We start from the raw sequence: 15960 nt of genomic DNA, 5'->3' as shown, positions 1-15960 counted from the left end.
TTTCTTAGGCATTGCTATTGTTCGAGATTCCTCCAGCCTTTTTCTTTCCCAACGCCAGTATATTCTTGATCTTCTTAATCGTGCTGGTATGCTTGACTGTCAATCATCTCGCACTCCTGTCGATACTAGTTTTAAACTTTCGGCTACCGGTGAACCCTTTTCCGATCCTACTCTCTATCGTAGCCTAACAGGTGCTCTCCAATATCTCACCATTACTCGTTCTGAAATCTCTTTTGCTGTTCAACAAGCATGTCTCTATATGCATGATCCCCGGGTTCCTCACTATAATCATGTTAAACGCATTCTTCGGTATTTAAAAGGAACTCTCAATCATGGTCTCCACCTCAATAATTCTTCTCCAAACTCGCTTACCGCATACTCTGATGCAGACTGGGCTGGTTGTCCTGACACTCGAAGGTCCACTTCCAGTTTTTGTGTTTTTCTTGGTAACAATTTGATTTCTTGGTCTTCGAAAAGACAGGTTACAGTCTCACGTTCGTCGGCCGAGGCTGAGTATCGCGCTGTGGCACATGCCGTTGCAGATACAATCTGGATTCGGCAGTTACTCTCCGAACTACACAGGCCTATTGAGCAGGCCACTATTGTCTACTATGACAACATATCAGTAGTCTACATGACCAGCAATCCAGTTCAACACCGACGCACAAAGCATATTGACATTGATATTCATTTTGTTTGTGAAAAGGTTGCTCTTGGTCAGGTTCGGGTGCTTCATGTTCCCTCTACGGCTCAGTTTGCTGACATTTTCACCAAGGCACTGCCTACTAAGCCGTTTCAAAATATCTGTTTCAGTCTCAACGTCGTCGAGCCTGCCGTTGATACTGCGGGGGATGTTAGAGTAGTCATTATGGTATACGACTTCTAGTCCAAGTCAGTTTTGTACCCCTATCCCAAGTCGGTTTGTACCCTCTTATATACTCTTGTATGCCGCACCAAATCATTAATAAGCAACAGTTTTATGCAGCTTTCAGTGGAAACGGCTGCCTCCACGGCGGCCAAGCCCATCGATCTTATAGCGTCTTCACGATCTTTGGTTGATCTCCCGGCAACTCCTCCAGCCCGGTTTGGTTGATCTTAGCAGTAGTATTTTGTAGCCATGAGTCCCCGACTAGGTAAGGTACGTGATAAGTATACAGGACTTTCGTGCGTGCGTACACATGTGACGGATTACAATTGGACTGCCAATCTACATGTAATACTATATATTTCTGATCGCACCTCCGCTGCCTGCAAAATCATCTATATAAATCGTTCAGTCTGCGCTAGCTTGTTTCGTTCGCCGACATGGACAAGAACCCCATGCTCAGCGGTGGCAGGTACACAATCGATCCCATCCATAGCTTGACTTTCTACACCATATGTGACTTCAATATACTGTAAAGTTTTTGACCTGCGGACAACCCTGTTCCTCTTTTTCTGCTATACAATCACAGACGCGAAGAACGACGCAGCAAATTGAGACGCTATGACGACGAGTGTGGTACAAGGATGTGCGATGAACGCTATGACGACGATGCCACGCTCCGAACGACAGTGTTGGGCCGTGAAGTAGCTCTGAGAGAGGGCATGGCTTTGATGACGGCCTACTTCGGCGAGCTTAAGAAACTGGGCATGCTCCGTTGGGCATATTACAAGGAACATCGAGACAGCATAAAAGAATCGCTGGCCATAATCAACCGGAGAATCAAGAAATACAAAGAATGTCGCTTGGAGTCTGGATTGTTCTATTTGGTGCCAAATCTTATGACTGGCAGGGTCACGGTCCGGAGTCACTTGCACCACATGCCGATCAAGGAAGCAACGAGGAAGCGAAGGTTAGAACTCCAAAAGAGAGAAGATGCTCTCGACAGATATAACAAGGGTGGCCAGGGATCTGTGGTCTCCGACGACGCTACTTCTGTTTCCCCCGTAAAGAGATTGTTGTTCTCCACTATGTGCTCCATGATCGTAGGTTGTGTAATTATCTTTGTTTAAAACTTCTTTCGTGTCTAAGCCTTTGAGCACGTAAGGTATGATAGCCTTACCGTGTTTTAGGCTGAAGCCTAATTTCAAGATGCTCCCAAATTAATCTGGGCAGTATAATCCTTTAGCACTTCACCTTTTTCTTCCTTTCTTCCTCCTCTGTTCCGGTAACCGGCAACGTTTCATCCTGTGAGAACTCTTTTCCTTCTCTGGATTCAGGAGAGATGATTTATAGCACGCAGGTCCGATGGACTCATCAGTTTGTACTGCCCTGCTGCTTCGCATGTCCATGCCATCATTCTTTCCATGAACTTGACAACGTGTTGTTGCAGTTGTTCCATTGGTCACTATTTTCACTTCTATTTCTTTATCGAAAAAGGCTTTCGCCCCGCTTTATATATAAACCACCGACCATACAAACACACCGATACAAACACACGTCACTACCGCACACGACACACACCCAAGGCAAATACAAAGGTGCCAAGCACCGCCACGCCACCCCAACGACTACCAAACAACATGAATCGCTTGGAGCCAACGGAGACCTCCAACGCAATCTTCCGAGGAGAGGCGAGGCGGATAACGACGGAGCAGGGACTCCAGGACGGTGCCTCCAGAAGGGCACGACTATGGGTAGCCGCTACCGTCCGATCACGAAGATCAAGTTTTCACCTGGAGCATCACGAAGGAGTGGGAACACCGCGACGGAGCCTTCATGAAGGATACGGCGTCCACGGACGTCGCCACCGTCGGCCCATGAGCAAGTGGTGTACCCCGGCGCTCACACCCCTCCAACGCACCCTACCTCCGCCAACCACCCGCAACCAAACCACCCGCGTGGCCATGGCTGCACACCCGCACCTGAGACGCGAGCTCCGCCCACGAACGTCGCGTCTCCCACCGCCAAGGCCGCCGCCTGCATCCAGACACCCCCAAGACCAGCCAAAGTCACCGGCTTTGGCCCAAAGGACGCACCCGACCGCCAAACCGCAGCATACGTCCCGCCTCGAACAACGCCGGAGCTACATCGGCCCGCACTCGGCCGGGGAAAGGGGGAGGAGGGGGAGCGGACGCATCCGGACCGGCACACCCCCGTGCCGTTGACGGGTGGCCCGAACTCTCGTCGGCGCCTCCCATCCCTCCAGCCTACCTCCCCACCGGACACCCCCTTTGTCACCCCACCTCGGCAGACGGCGCAGCTCCACGTGAGACCACCAACACACACCCGTCCGCCGGCAAGGAAAACCCCAAGGTCCGCTGCCGACCACCAAGAAAGCTCACCGGGGAGCCCATCCGCGCTGCCCGCCGCCGCCCAACCACCGGAGCACCTGGAGCCGGCGAGCCCGCCCACCGACCTGCCGCTGCTGCGACGCTGCAGCCCCTGCCGCCCTCGGCCCGTGTCGCCCGGCCCCAGATCCAGCCGCGCCCGTCAGATCTGGCCGCGCCGTCGCCGATCTCGGAGAGCCGAGCACGCACCAACACCTGGCCGCCCGCCGAGGGGGAGCAGAGGAACCGGAGCTCCACCTCTGCCCGCTGCACCGCCGTGTCGCCCGGCACAGCTCCACGCTCCGACCCGAGGCGCCGGCCCGCGCCAGCACCGCCCGAGCAGGAGGACGACGAGGCCCCGCCGCCGCCGGCGACGGCTGGGTTTTGCCCAGCCGCGCCCACGGGCGGCGGCGAGGGAGGGGGAGGGGAGAGGGGGCGGAGACCGGCGGGATTTAGGGTTGCCCCCCGGTCGCCTCGCGGGAGCGACGCGGGGGGAGGAGGACTCCACTTCTATTTCTTTTATAATAATTTGGTTGTGCTCTTAACATCGTGTTGTTGTAGAGGCTTGATTTCTTCTCAATATTATTATATTTCAACAAAATATAAAAAATCACTTACATCCGACTATATTTGTAAATTTACACTGAGAATTGTGTGTCAAGTAGTAATATTAATTACTCAGACTTGCCTTGCACGTGTAAGGCAAGCACAAAGAAATTTTTAGTATGGGTCACTTCTATTGTGTATCATTAGTGCATTATTAGGCCCTCTTTGTTAATTCGCAAAACAAAAAGTCCTCTTTGTTCATATATGATGACAAATATATATGCCTACTAACTAGGGTGAACAAAAGAAACAAGTCTGAGGTTACACATATGTTGGGTGTCCACGCAACCAGTGACAAACAAAGTTAAGAAGTAGCCAAATTTCACCGTGCATGCTTAAAGAGATGTACACAAGGGATGGTAGTTTAGAAGAAAAAATATTTATAATATAGCTAATCTAGTATCGTGCAACAACACAGTACTCCTACTGTAAAAAAAACACATTACTCCTCATCCCCTACTTCTCTTATTGCCTCCATGAGGCTCGGCACCACGTTGGTAAGTGCAAGCCTTAACCCTGCCGAGCAAGGCCGCTCACTATTCTCCACGGTGGGGCTGGCATCACTAGTGAGCGTTCCAACGATGCATCCTCGAAGGTATGCCTCGCATGCCCTAAGCACGAATCTTCCACGGTGACGGAAGTGATCCTTGATGAACTCCTCGAATCCCTGCGGTGGGCGGCGTAATAGGTGGAGCATGGCCCGTAGGGTCGAAGAGCGATGACGCGTAAGGCGGTTCCGCCCGATTGCAGGTGGGCGGTGCACCTCGTCGCCGACCTTGCCACGCCGGCGCTTCTGATCTACGAGCGGGGCATCCTACTCCGACGCGGCGACTCCCCAGTGTTGACCCTTCTTGACGACCGCGGCGTACGGGTCGACTCGACGCGGGTACACGGGGAGATCCCGATCGGGGAGGGGACTCAGGAGCGGTTTCCTTGTCACGTTGTTTTGGTCGGCAGGGGATTGAGTCCCGAGGCGGAGGCGCGGCGCGATGCGCAGATCGAGGCGGAGGAGGAGAGAGAACGTCGGGAAGGGAGGCGGATTAAAGCTGCGGCACGGAGCGGAGCGGCCATTCCCTCCCCTCTCGACGAAACACACCTCCCTTCTCTCCCACGAGCGAGCTCCCCGAAGGTAGGCGGTCATGGATTCCTGGAAGCAGAGACTCGAGAGGAGGGCTCTGGTGATAGCCAACGGCGACAAAGAGAAGCTGGCGAAGCTGCGGGAGATCATCTCCAGGTTCTCGACGGAGAGCAATCTGAAGAAGGCGGCGGGGTGTGCCTACCGGAGGCTCACCGAGGCGGAGGACTGGCGCCTCACTCCGTCAGGCGAGCCGGTGAGGGCGCTCCGGATGCTGCTGTGGGCGATGGAGGAGGCGGAATCAGACGATCCGATGCAGGCCATGAAGTGGATTGCGTTTCGTTCGTGTCGCACCGTCCCTGCGGATCCACCTGGATTCGTGGTCGGCGTGGTGATGGGTCTCCCCGCCCCAGCTCCGGTGGCGTCCAGGGCTGCAGTGGTGGAGAGGCGGCCAGATCTGGGGCGCGCCGAGGGCAGGAGGGGGATGAAGCTTGGGACGAAGAAGATCTAGAAGAAGATGTCGTTGATTCTGAGGAGGTCACCGCGCTTCCCTCGCCGTTCCCCACGCCTGCTCGGTCTCGCTCGCTCCCAGGGACGAGAGTAGGAGCCTCGCCGGTGGGCGGCCGCTTCTAGTTGCTCGCCGGTGAGGTTTCCGACGAGGAGACTGGGCTCCCGTTGGATCTGCAAGGTACGATTCCCCCTTTTTCCAAATATGGCAGTGAACCTACATCGATAGGCGATAATAGAAGTAATAATAAGAGAAAAAAGCGGCTGATAGCTGCAAAAATCATAGAATGTAGTGATGAGAAGTGTGTTAATAGCCCTGCTCATGGGAAAAAACAGAGAGAGATGCTCGCCCCTGATCAGGTTTTACTGGGAAGGGAGGTTGTTAATAAAATGAGTAGAATTCAATATGTCCAAATTCCAGATTTCTGGTCTAATGAGGCAAACTATATTGAGGAAATGGAAATCAACAATGGCTTGGGTTGTTGTGTGGGGGATTACTCTGTCAGAAAAGGAGAATTTGGGGAAAGTGAGATATGGGGGCAAAATGGGCAACGGGAAGAAACGCCTTTGATAAATATGCTTTCTGAAAGTTTTGGCAGTATAAATAAAGCGCCTCTCTCCCTGTGGGGGGAAGAGTGTGATCCCCTCGAGGATTTAGGGTTTCCACCTCTTCCGCCGCCACCAGAAAGAGAGAAAGTAGAAGAGATGAACAGAGGTTTTGGGAATAATCGTGGAGGGGGAAGATTCAACCGTGGTGGCAGAGATGGTTTCCATTACAGAAAGAAAGAAGAAGATGTAGATAGATACAAAGGCACTTTCTCTCAGATTGGCAGGACGCCCGAAGGGTTTAGCTCAAGATCCACCATTGGGACTTCTAGCTACCAGGGAAATGGAGGCGGGACGCGGCTCCCAGATGCTGGTAGAACTACAGAAGACAATGATAGAGAGGGGGGCAAGCCAGAGGCTAACAGAGCCGGATCTGAGAACAAAGGTAAAGATCCTGTCCCTGGTGTCATTCCTCCTCCTGAATTTCTTCAACAGCAATAGTGGTTTGGGGCTCTCCTTGCCTAGATGGCACAACAGGGTGTTGGCATGGTAACTGGAACTGGCAAGCAAAAAGAGGAGGGGAAGATGATCGAGGGTGAGAGAGAGAAAGGGATGCAAAGCAGAGAGGTTAGCTACGGAGGAGATGTGGATAATGGTTCTGGATCCAGGCAAAATCAAAACGCTTGGGGGGGATGGCAGATTTCCACAGAGAGAAGGCCCTGATCTAGGAAAAAGTGGGAATAACTTCAGAATTCCCTGTAACAAGTGCAAAGATTTCAGACATCAAACTAGAGACTGCAAGCTTCCTAACTGTATCATATGTGGAAAAAATTCTCACATCACTGAAGACTGTAACTGGATGAAACAGATTAAGCCCCTGCCTAAATATGTTGGATATGCAGCCAGAGGTTTGGGAGTGCTCTTGGTTCAAAATTCCAAGGAGGTGGTGAGTAGTGAGCAGATTAACCCGATGGGAATTGTCACTATTGCATCTGAGGAGATCGATTAGACACAATTCTTGGAGGGGTTTAGCTACATGTTCAAATGGGACTGGCAATGGAGATGCAAAAAACATGGGGACAGGGCTTATCTCATGAGGTTCCCCAACAAGAGCAGACTGACTGAATTACACAAGTTTGGGAATTTTGACCTGTTGGGGACAAAGGCTGTCATAAATGTGGATAGTTGGACCTATGATACACAAGCCATAGGAAAGTTGCACACTGTGTGGGTGAAAATTGGCAAAATGCCTGAGTGTTTCAGACATTTTTTGGGGCTTGTGAAGTAGCTGCTACTATTGGCCCAGTCCTGGAGATAGATATGACAACAATTCTGCTTGAAAAAAATTAGAGCCAGGGTGGGAGTGAGAGACTTTGAAAAAATTCCTACACATACTGAAGTAACAGACAAAGACCTCATGATATACAGAGTCACCTTGGAACTTGAAAAAGTGGTGGAACAGGGGTGGTATGAAGACAAGAGGAAACATGTGGATGTTGAAACAGACAGAGAATGTGAATCCGCAGACATGAGAAAAAAGATCAAGATTGGTGGAGTAGATATTGAAGGAAACAAAGAAAACATCTCCCTGGGAAGTGTGGGACTCAAGCAATTTGAGGATATGAGGAAAAAATGAAGAGATCATGAACATTCAGAAAGAATATCTGGCTGAGGTGGGTTTGAGAAAAAAAGTTGAAGCTGATTTAGATAGACTGGTACATAGAATTCAAGAGATGGAGGAAGACAAAAACAAACAAAGAACCTGGAGGGCTGTGGAAGAACAGAAATACACTTCATGGGAAGAGGAGAAGAGAGCTATGGTAGATATGATCAAGAAGCAGCAAGTGATGATAGACAAATGTATGGAAAAGGTAGACCAGTGGGATGAAAAAGAAATCTCTAGAGATGATATGGGAGATAAAAATGACTCTGATAAAGACAATATTCAAGATCCTCTGATAGAAGACAATTACACTGAACCAGTGGATTATAATGCTAGCCAGGATTCTGTGGAATCTCTGGGATCAAAACTGGGGATCTTTGATAAAGAGGGGAAGGAAAAAGACAAAGAAGGTCCAACCAGAAGAAGTGACAGAAATCTAGATAAAAAGGACTCCAAGATTGAAGATCTGGCTAAGGAGAGAGCTGCTGATAAAGATAACTATGGTAAGTCCCCAACCCTTACTAAGGATCAAATCTCTTTGTTTGAAATGGCAGAGAAAGTAGGGGTGGACTTGGGATGTACTATTGACCTGGTCAGCGAAAACCTAGACCTGATTTCCAATATGGAACAGGCTAGAAGAGATATATATCTACAAAACATAAGAAATCAAGAGGAAAAAGAGAAAAATGAAAGCTCTCCAAATCAAATTGATATTGGTGATGCTAAACTAGAAGAACTGTGCTCAGGTGATGATCACTCTGATGCAGAAATGGATCTTGATTACTATGACACCCTGAGGAAAATATTCTCTAGTAATAAGAAAAATAAGAGTGGCACCTCAGCTGCTAGTGCTGGGAAGCTTGCTATATCTTTTAGGGGAGGGAGGAAGAAGAAAAAGAAACAATGAAAGGGATATTTTGGAATGTGAGGGGGATTAGACAGGACACAAAGAAAAACTTTGTTAGAGAGGCAATCATAGAGAAAATTTTAGATTTTGTTGGCCTTTTGGAGACCATTAAGGGTGACTTTATAAAAAATGAATTACACAACCTTGCTGGGGGGGAATTTCCTCTGGGAATGGGTTGCCCCTCGAGGCAAATCTGGAGGAATATTGGTAGGAATTAATAATGATAATTTTGACTTTTTACAAGTGGAAAAAGGCACATATTTTATTAGAACACTGCTTTTTGATAAAAAAAAGCCAAGTTTAGTTGGAACTTGGTGAATGTCTATGGTGATGCTCAAAGAGAAGGGAAAGCAGCTTTTTTAGCTGAATTATCTAGGTTGTATCAAGATAACCCTCTCCCTTGTGTCATTGGGGGGATTTCAATATCATTAGGAACAGTGCAGAGAAAAATAAACCTGGGGGGTGGATCACTTCAGCTTTGTTTTTAATGCTATTATTGAACATGCTGGATTAAGAGACATCTCAATCAGTGGGAGACAATTCACTTGGGCAAATAATATGCCAAACCCTACATATGAGAAACTTGATAGGGTCTTGGTATGCCCAGATTGGGAAGATAAATACCCCATGACTATGGTCATAGCATTAGAAAGAGAGATTTCAGATCACACTCCACTGCTGTTGGATTCTGGTGAGCATAGAAATGCTCCTCCCATTTTCAGATTTGAAAATGCATGGATGCATATGGAAGGATTTAAGGAATTTGTGGAAAAAAACTGGGAGGTGAGGTGTAATGCATCTAGTATGGACACTTGGCAAAAGAGACTCGGAAACATTAGACAAAAAGTCAAAGGGTGGGTTTTAAATGCTAATGCTATGTATAGGAAAAGAAAGAAGGAACTGTTAAATATGCTGGACATGATAGATAAGAATGCAGAATTGAGAGGGATTAATGCCCAAGAAAGAATTATGCAGAAAGAATTGAGAAGAGAATTAAAAGAAATCTTCAAATTAGAAGAAATCAAGTGGTTACAGAGATACAAAGATAAGGAAATCAAAGAAGGAGATTCCAATACTAGATATTATCATGCCAGAGTGAATGGGAGGAGAAGGAAGAATAGGATTGTCAGGTTAGAACAGGATGAGGGTGTGATTGAGAGAGAGAAAGAGCTGATTGAGTATATCACTACATTCTATAAAAATCTTTTTGGTCAAGCTGAAAACTCTACTATCAATCTCAACATACAAGGATCTGCAGAGATCTCTCCTCAAACACAAGATGAATTGGTTAAGGACTTCTCCATGGAAGAGATTAGGGAAGTGGTGTTCTCCATGGAAAAAAACAAAAGCCCAGGCCCTGATGGATTTGCTATTGAATTCTATCAAAACTTCTGGGATTTAATCAAAAATGATATAAAAAACATTCTGGATGATTTCCACAAAGGTGTGGTTGATTTAGCTAGGTTGAATTATGGGATCATTACCTTGGTCCCAAAGGTCAAAGATGCCAAACAGATACAGAAATTCAGGCCCATTTGCCTGTTGAATGTCAGCTTCAAAATCATCACTAAAGTCCTGATGAACAGGCTTAGTAAGGTTGTTAACCCCATCATCTCCCCCATTCAAACTGCTTTTGTGAAAGGCAGATACATTATGGAGGGAGTGGTGATCCTTCATGAAGCTATAAATTCAATCAAAATGAAAAAAACCAAAATGCTATGCTATTTAAGGTAGATTTTGAAAAGGCGTATGACAAAATCAAATGGCCTTTTGTCCATAAAATGCTGAAACTCAAAAAATTTCCTGACAAGTGGTGTGACTGGGTGATGCACACCATGAGGAGGGGGACAAGTGGGTGTGAAGGTAAATGACAATATTGGAAAGTTTTTTAAAACTTTTAAAGGGCTTCGCCAGGGGGACTCATTATCCCCCCTGTTGTTTGATCTAGCTGTTGACGCCCTAGCCATTATTATGGACAGAGCTAGAAATGAGGGATTTATTAAAGGGGTTCTCACTGACAATCATGAAAATGGAGTGAACATGCTGCAATATGCAGATGACACCATATTCCTAATCCAGGATGATGAGGTGTCAGCGAGAAATCTCAAATTTATTCTGACTGCTTTTGAACAAATGTCAGGACTCACGATTAATTTTCATAAAAGTGACATATACCTCTTTGGAGAAGCTAAGGACAAGAAAGAAATATATCAAGAGATTTTTACTTGTGCGTTGGGGGAGATGCCACTGAAATACCTAGGCCTGCCGGTCCATAATAAAAGGATCAGTAATGGGATGTGGAGGAATGTAACTGAGAAAATAGAGAAAAGATGTGCGTGCTGGCAAGGCAGATTGCTCAATATTGCTGGCAGAGTCACGTTAGTACAATCGTGCCTAACAAACATTCCTATATACATGATGTCTTTCTATCTGCTCCCTGTTGGAGTCAGGAAAAAAGTTGATTTCTTCAGGGCAAGACTGGTATGGCAAGCGGAAGAGGATAAAAAAAAGTATCATTTAGTTAACTGGAAAACATGCTGCCTTCCTAAACAACAAGGAGGTCTCGGGCTAATCAATCTAGAGAAATTTAACATTGCCTTGCTAGCTAAATGGATTTGGAAACTAGAAGCTGAGGAGGGACTTTGGCAAGACATCATTAGATCTAAATATATCCAGAACAAATGCTTGTCGGGCATTAAAAAAGACAGGGGGACTCGCAATTCTGGACTAGCCTGATAAGTATCAAGAATTTAGTTTTCCCCCACATTAAAAAAATTAGGGGATGGGAGAAATACCAGATTCTGGGAAGATTGGTGGGTGGATGACAAACCACTAAAAGAAGCATGCCCCTCATTGTATGCGATTAGCAATGACAGAGAAATTACTGTCAGAGGGGTGATTGAAAAAGGGTGGAATGCTATGTCTTTCAGAAGAAAAATAGATGGAGGCTATGGGGGACTGTAGGATAGCCTTAAAAGAAGATGTGAGGACATAATGATGCACGGGGGCAGAGACAAGCCCATGTGGATGCTCAATGCTAACAGAATATTCACTGTAAAATCCCTATATCTACACCTAGTCCATACTGACATGGGTTTTCCATACAAATTCCTGTGGAAAGTCAAAGTACCTGCAAAAATCAAGTTCTTTCTTTGGTTGCTAAGCAAAAAAAGTATCCTTACTAGAGACACCCTATTAAAAAGAGGGTGGAAAGGGGACAAACATTGTGTGTTTTGTGGATAGGAGGAAAACATTGATCATCTTTTCTTCTCCTGTTCGGTTGCCAGAATCATTTGGAATCTGGTGAGATGTTCATTTGACTTTAAGAAAACTCCCATAAACATTGATGACTGTTTTGGGGGTGGCTAAACAATTTTAACAAAGAAAGTAAAAAACTGGTGTTGATTGGCACTTCTGCTCTGCTTTGGGCGATTTGGAATTGCCGCAATGACATTGTGTTTGATAAGAAAAAGGTAAACGACCCGATTGGGATCGTTAAACGAATATGCTGCTGGATTACTGATTGGGCTATTTTGCAGAAAAAGGGCCCAGGGGAAAGAATGCTGACGTTGGGGGCAAGACTCATCGAGCAGGTGGCAAGTGAGATCTTCAAAGCTTCGCAAGGATGGCGCTTCGGGGTTCCGCGGCTGAAGGATTAGGGAAGCCGCGACATTTCAAGAGCTTGCTGCTGCTTTGCTTTATATTTGTCTTCTCCTTCGTTTAGCCTTTTGTGATGGAAACTTGTTATGATCTGGATATCCCGGGGGTGGGGGGTTGTGTCCCTGGCCACTCCCTGCGCGGGTTTCGCTTTTACTCTATGTTCCGCTTCTTACTATAAGACTTCTAGACTGCTCGTGGCTTCGGCCTGGTTTCTATAATGGAAATCGGAGGGGAAACCCTCTTTTGCTCAAAAAAAATGGCCCGTAGGGTGAGCAGATATGCCTTCTCGTTGTAAGGCAGCGCGTTGCGGCGGCCCTCCGGCGTGCCAACCAGGTCTTCGTAGCCTGCCTCATTGTAGTATGGCTGGTTATTGAGGACCAGGCCTTGGATGGACACGAGGACTTGAAGGAGGGTTGACATCGCCCGGGACCAGACCTCGGTGCCATCGCCACCAAAAGTGTTGAGCAGGCTGAGGCACACGGTGCCGGAGGCATATAGGTTGGGGTTGAGGCGGAGGCCAAACGAGTGGTAGTATACTTGCGGTGGTGCGGCCGGGTAGGACAACGGCAGTTGCAAGTCAAAAAAGAATAGCCCGTCCTGGTACGGGGTTCCACTTGCCCCGACAATCACCGCCCTGAGCAGGTCCATGCGATCTTTAAATGCACACACATAGATGGTGTCTGCATATGTACGTGAAAAGTTCATCGGTACTTCCATGCGCTCCATACTACTCCTTTCATTTGAAATTAGATGATGCTCAAACGGATGTATCTAGACGTTTTTAGTGTCAGATACATCTGTTTGAGCTTATAACTAATTTTGGACGGAGGAAGTACTAGCTGGGTTTGGGTGGTAATGTACCTGGTAAGTCATTCATTAGTATTTTCCATTCCTTCTGCACGGTCTTAACCCACGTCTTTTCATTGCCGCCGTCCTACAGGTCATTTCCAAAAGAACATTGGTTAACTACATATATGAATCTGTATAAAATCTTTGCAGTGGTTCAACTATGCACCTCTATATCATATATATACAAACACGCTTCGAAAATGCCGTTTTTTGTAATGAGCAGTGTACCTGTGGGTTCATGGCTTCAAGGTAATGATGATCTGATGGGCTCTGCACTATATCAAAGCGTGGCAAGCGAAACGGATCGCCGCCATCACCAGTGGCATCTGTGGCCTTCTTGCCCTCATCCGGAGAGTCGTGGCTACCGGCGGTTGCATCGATGCTTCTCACCGCAGCAATGCTAGATAACATTGCAAGGCTTTCGCCACTACTGGAGAGAAGCATAGACACTTCGACGTTTTCACCCGCCACAGGTGACTCTGATATTGATGGCGGCCACCACTTTGCTAAATAGCTCTTGCCTTGAGCCAACGTTTCGGCTGCCAGTCGGGTGACAAATCGGACGGCAGCACCCAAGCCCCACGACCAAGTCGTAGCACGCCCGAATGCATTTGAAAGATCACCAGGGCCTTCCATGTTGCCATCCTCTACTGGGTTAGGATGGTAGTTGTCCTAAAATCAAATTTACGAGCAACATGGATTAGTTAAGACATAATAAGTGCAAATTTAAGGAGAGCGCGCTATGAATATGTTTGATAGTTACAGTATTGACAGCATCCAGTTCTCCAGGTGCATCATCGGCGCCGTTGTCCTCCAACCAGTCGCCCATTTCAGCCTGCAGGTCTGTGTAGCTCTCATCATTGACGACTGTGATCTTATGTGGCAACACCTGAAAACCAACGAAATATACATCGAAGCAGTTATGTCTTGCGAGTAGTGGTCCGTACTGAAATATTTGCATGGCCGTCTACGTACATACCGTTGCCATGCTACCGTCACCCCATTTGACTTGGACTTGACCGTCTGGAAGGCCAACAACACGCCCAACCCATGAAAGATCAGACGTCACGCCTATGTTCTTGTGACCTCGAGCTAGGGGCTGTTGCACTGGAGTTGCACATCCACTGCCAGTTAGTCCCGAAGACAGAAGGCGGACGACGACATCACCGTAGAAAGCACGGTGGTCATAGTCTCTGCCCAGATCATATGCACTCACGGTATCGTCGCACTCGACCTCCCTGGCCTCCTCGACGCCCGACGCCGCCTTGAACCAAGACACATGCACCGTCTGGTCCTTGCAATTCAGGCTTCTAACGATGCCCAAGCGTTGGGCAGTGTCATCATTCGTAGTGGTAGCAATGTGGTTATCCACAACGTACTGGCCAGGGAAGAACTCGTGCTCGTTCATGATCTCAAAGGGCACGACGGACGTCGATGGCGCGCCATGCTGCACCGTGCCGTCCTGCCACAGCACGTCGTCGGTTGTGCGCGTGTCGGAAACGCTCATGGGCAGCTCCAACTCCGTCTTCTTCCAAGCTTCTCGCCGCGTCCGCCTGTGCCGCACAAACAAAAATTTCCTGAGCTGATTCCGCTTCTTGCTTCGGATTATTGTATGAGTGGATGATGGCGCATGGCAATCATCAGCCGCCGCCGGTGCAGTCGGCCACAACTCTTCCAGTTCTTCGTCCGAACTGCAGCTATCATCGGGTGAACATGCGTGGTTTTCAGCTGGGCTAGAAATTGGTGGTTCCCGGAGGAAGCAGCGGTCGGCCACGCCCCACGCGCAATCGGACGCCGGGCAGAAGAGCGTCAGGTTCCGAGGGCTCTGGTAGGCCGGAGGAGCGGACTCCTGGACGAGTTGCCGGTCGGTGCCCCAGAGCGCCGACGCGAGCCAGTAGACAAGAACGCCGGCCATCTCCACTCTGCATATGGTGCCCAGCTGACGGCTGGGTTTCCAGTGGCCGTAAAGCCACCGGGAGGCCTTGAAGACGGCATGCGGGTCGCCGGTGACGCGCTGTCCCGGGTAGAACCGGGTGTTCGTCTGAGGGCGGTAACGGGCCTGCTTCTCCGCCGACCGTAGCTTCCTCGACTCCGCGTCGGTGACCGTGCAGACGGCGCCGTCGTCGAACAACACGTCGACGTCGAGCGACACCTAAACGACCCGGCCGAGCCACAGCCCGGACACCACGTAGTCGCCAAGGCTGAGCCCCCTGACGCGCCGCAGGTCAGACGGCGACACGGCTCGGACGGCCGCCGCCGTTGGATCGCCGAGCTCGATCAAGTCGAGCACAGTGGTGGCGGCGGTGACTACGCCGATCTGGCCGCCGAGGTTTGACGCCGACCCGACGATCTGACCGGGGCCGAGGTAACTCCTGTCGAGGAGAGTGATGTCGCCGGCGTTCCCGGTCCTGACGGCCTCGTCGACGGAGAAAATCATGAAGGTGCTGGCGGGGACAGAGCGGTTATCGGGGTTGTACATACCGTTGGGCGGGACGACCAGACCGCGGTCCACGAACCCTCCGATCTCTGGCTCGAACCTCACAAGGTCCAGCCAGTAAACATTGGTGGAGACGGCTGCCTCCTCGGCGGCCAAGCCCATCTTCACGATCTTTGGTTGATCTCCCGGCAACTCCTCCAGCCCGGTTTGGTTGATCTTAGCAGTAGTATTTTGTAGCCACGAGTCCCCGACTATGTAAGGTACGTGTCCGGGTACGATAAGTATACAGGACTTTCGTGCGTGCGTACACATGTGTTGGATTACAATTGGACTGCCAATGAATATACCTTGTTTTAGCTATGGGTGTGGCTAAATCTTAGTCGACTGAGAGTTAATGAAGTCTCAATCAAGTGATAGAACATATAAAAAAGAAGAAGAAAATTAAAAAAAATTCTACA

General features: G+C 48.6%; 1 protein-coding gene and 1 pseudogene across 1 annotated transcript; one reads left to right on the top strand and one right to left on the bottom strand.

The window, feature by feature from the left end:
* The first annotated feature begins 997 nt into the window (after positions 1-997).
* Positions 998-2105, top strand: LOC123163941 (uncharacterized). The gene is made up of 2 exons (XM_044581347.1): positions 998-1337; positions 1455-2105. The coding sequence occupies exons 1-2, from the start codon at positions 1306-1308 to the stop codon at positions 1993-1995; spliced, it is 573 nt and encodes a 190-aa protein (XP_044437282.1). The 5' UTR covers positions 998-1305; the 3' UTR covers positions 1996-2105.
* A 1054-nt stretch (positions 2106-3159) lies between these two features.
* Positions 3160-15707, bottom strand: LOC123171009 (probable ubiquitin-conjugating enzyme E2 23; annotated as a pseudogene).
* Positions 15708-15960: the final 253 nt, after the last annotated feature.

The sequence above is a fragment of the Triticum aestivum genome, chromosome 7D, assembly GCF_018294505.1.
Source record: "Triticum aestivum cultivar Chinese Spring chromosome 7D, IWGSC CS RefSeq v2.1, whole genome shotgun sequence".
NCBI classification, from domain to species: Eukaryota; Viridiplantae; Streptophyta; class Magnoliopsida; order Poales; family Poaceae; genus Triticum; species Triticum aestivum.
Note: the sequence above shows the minus strand (reverse complement) of the source record. Positions and strands in the feature narration are given on the sequence as shown.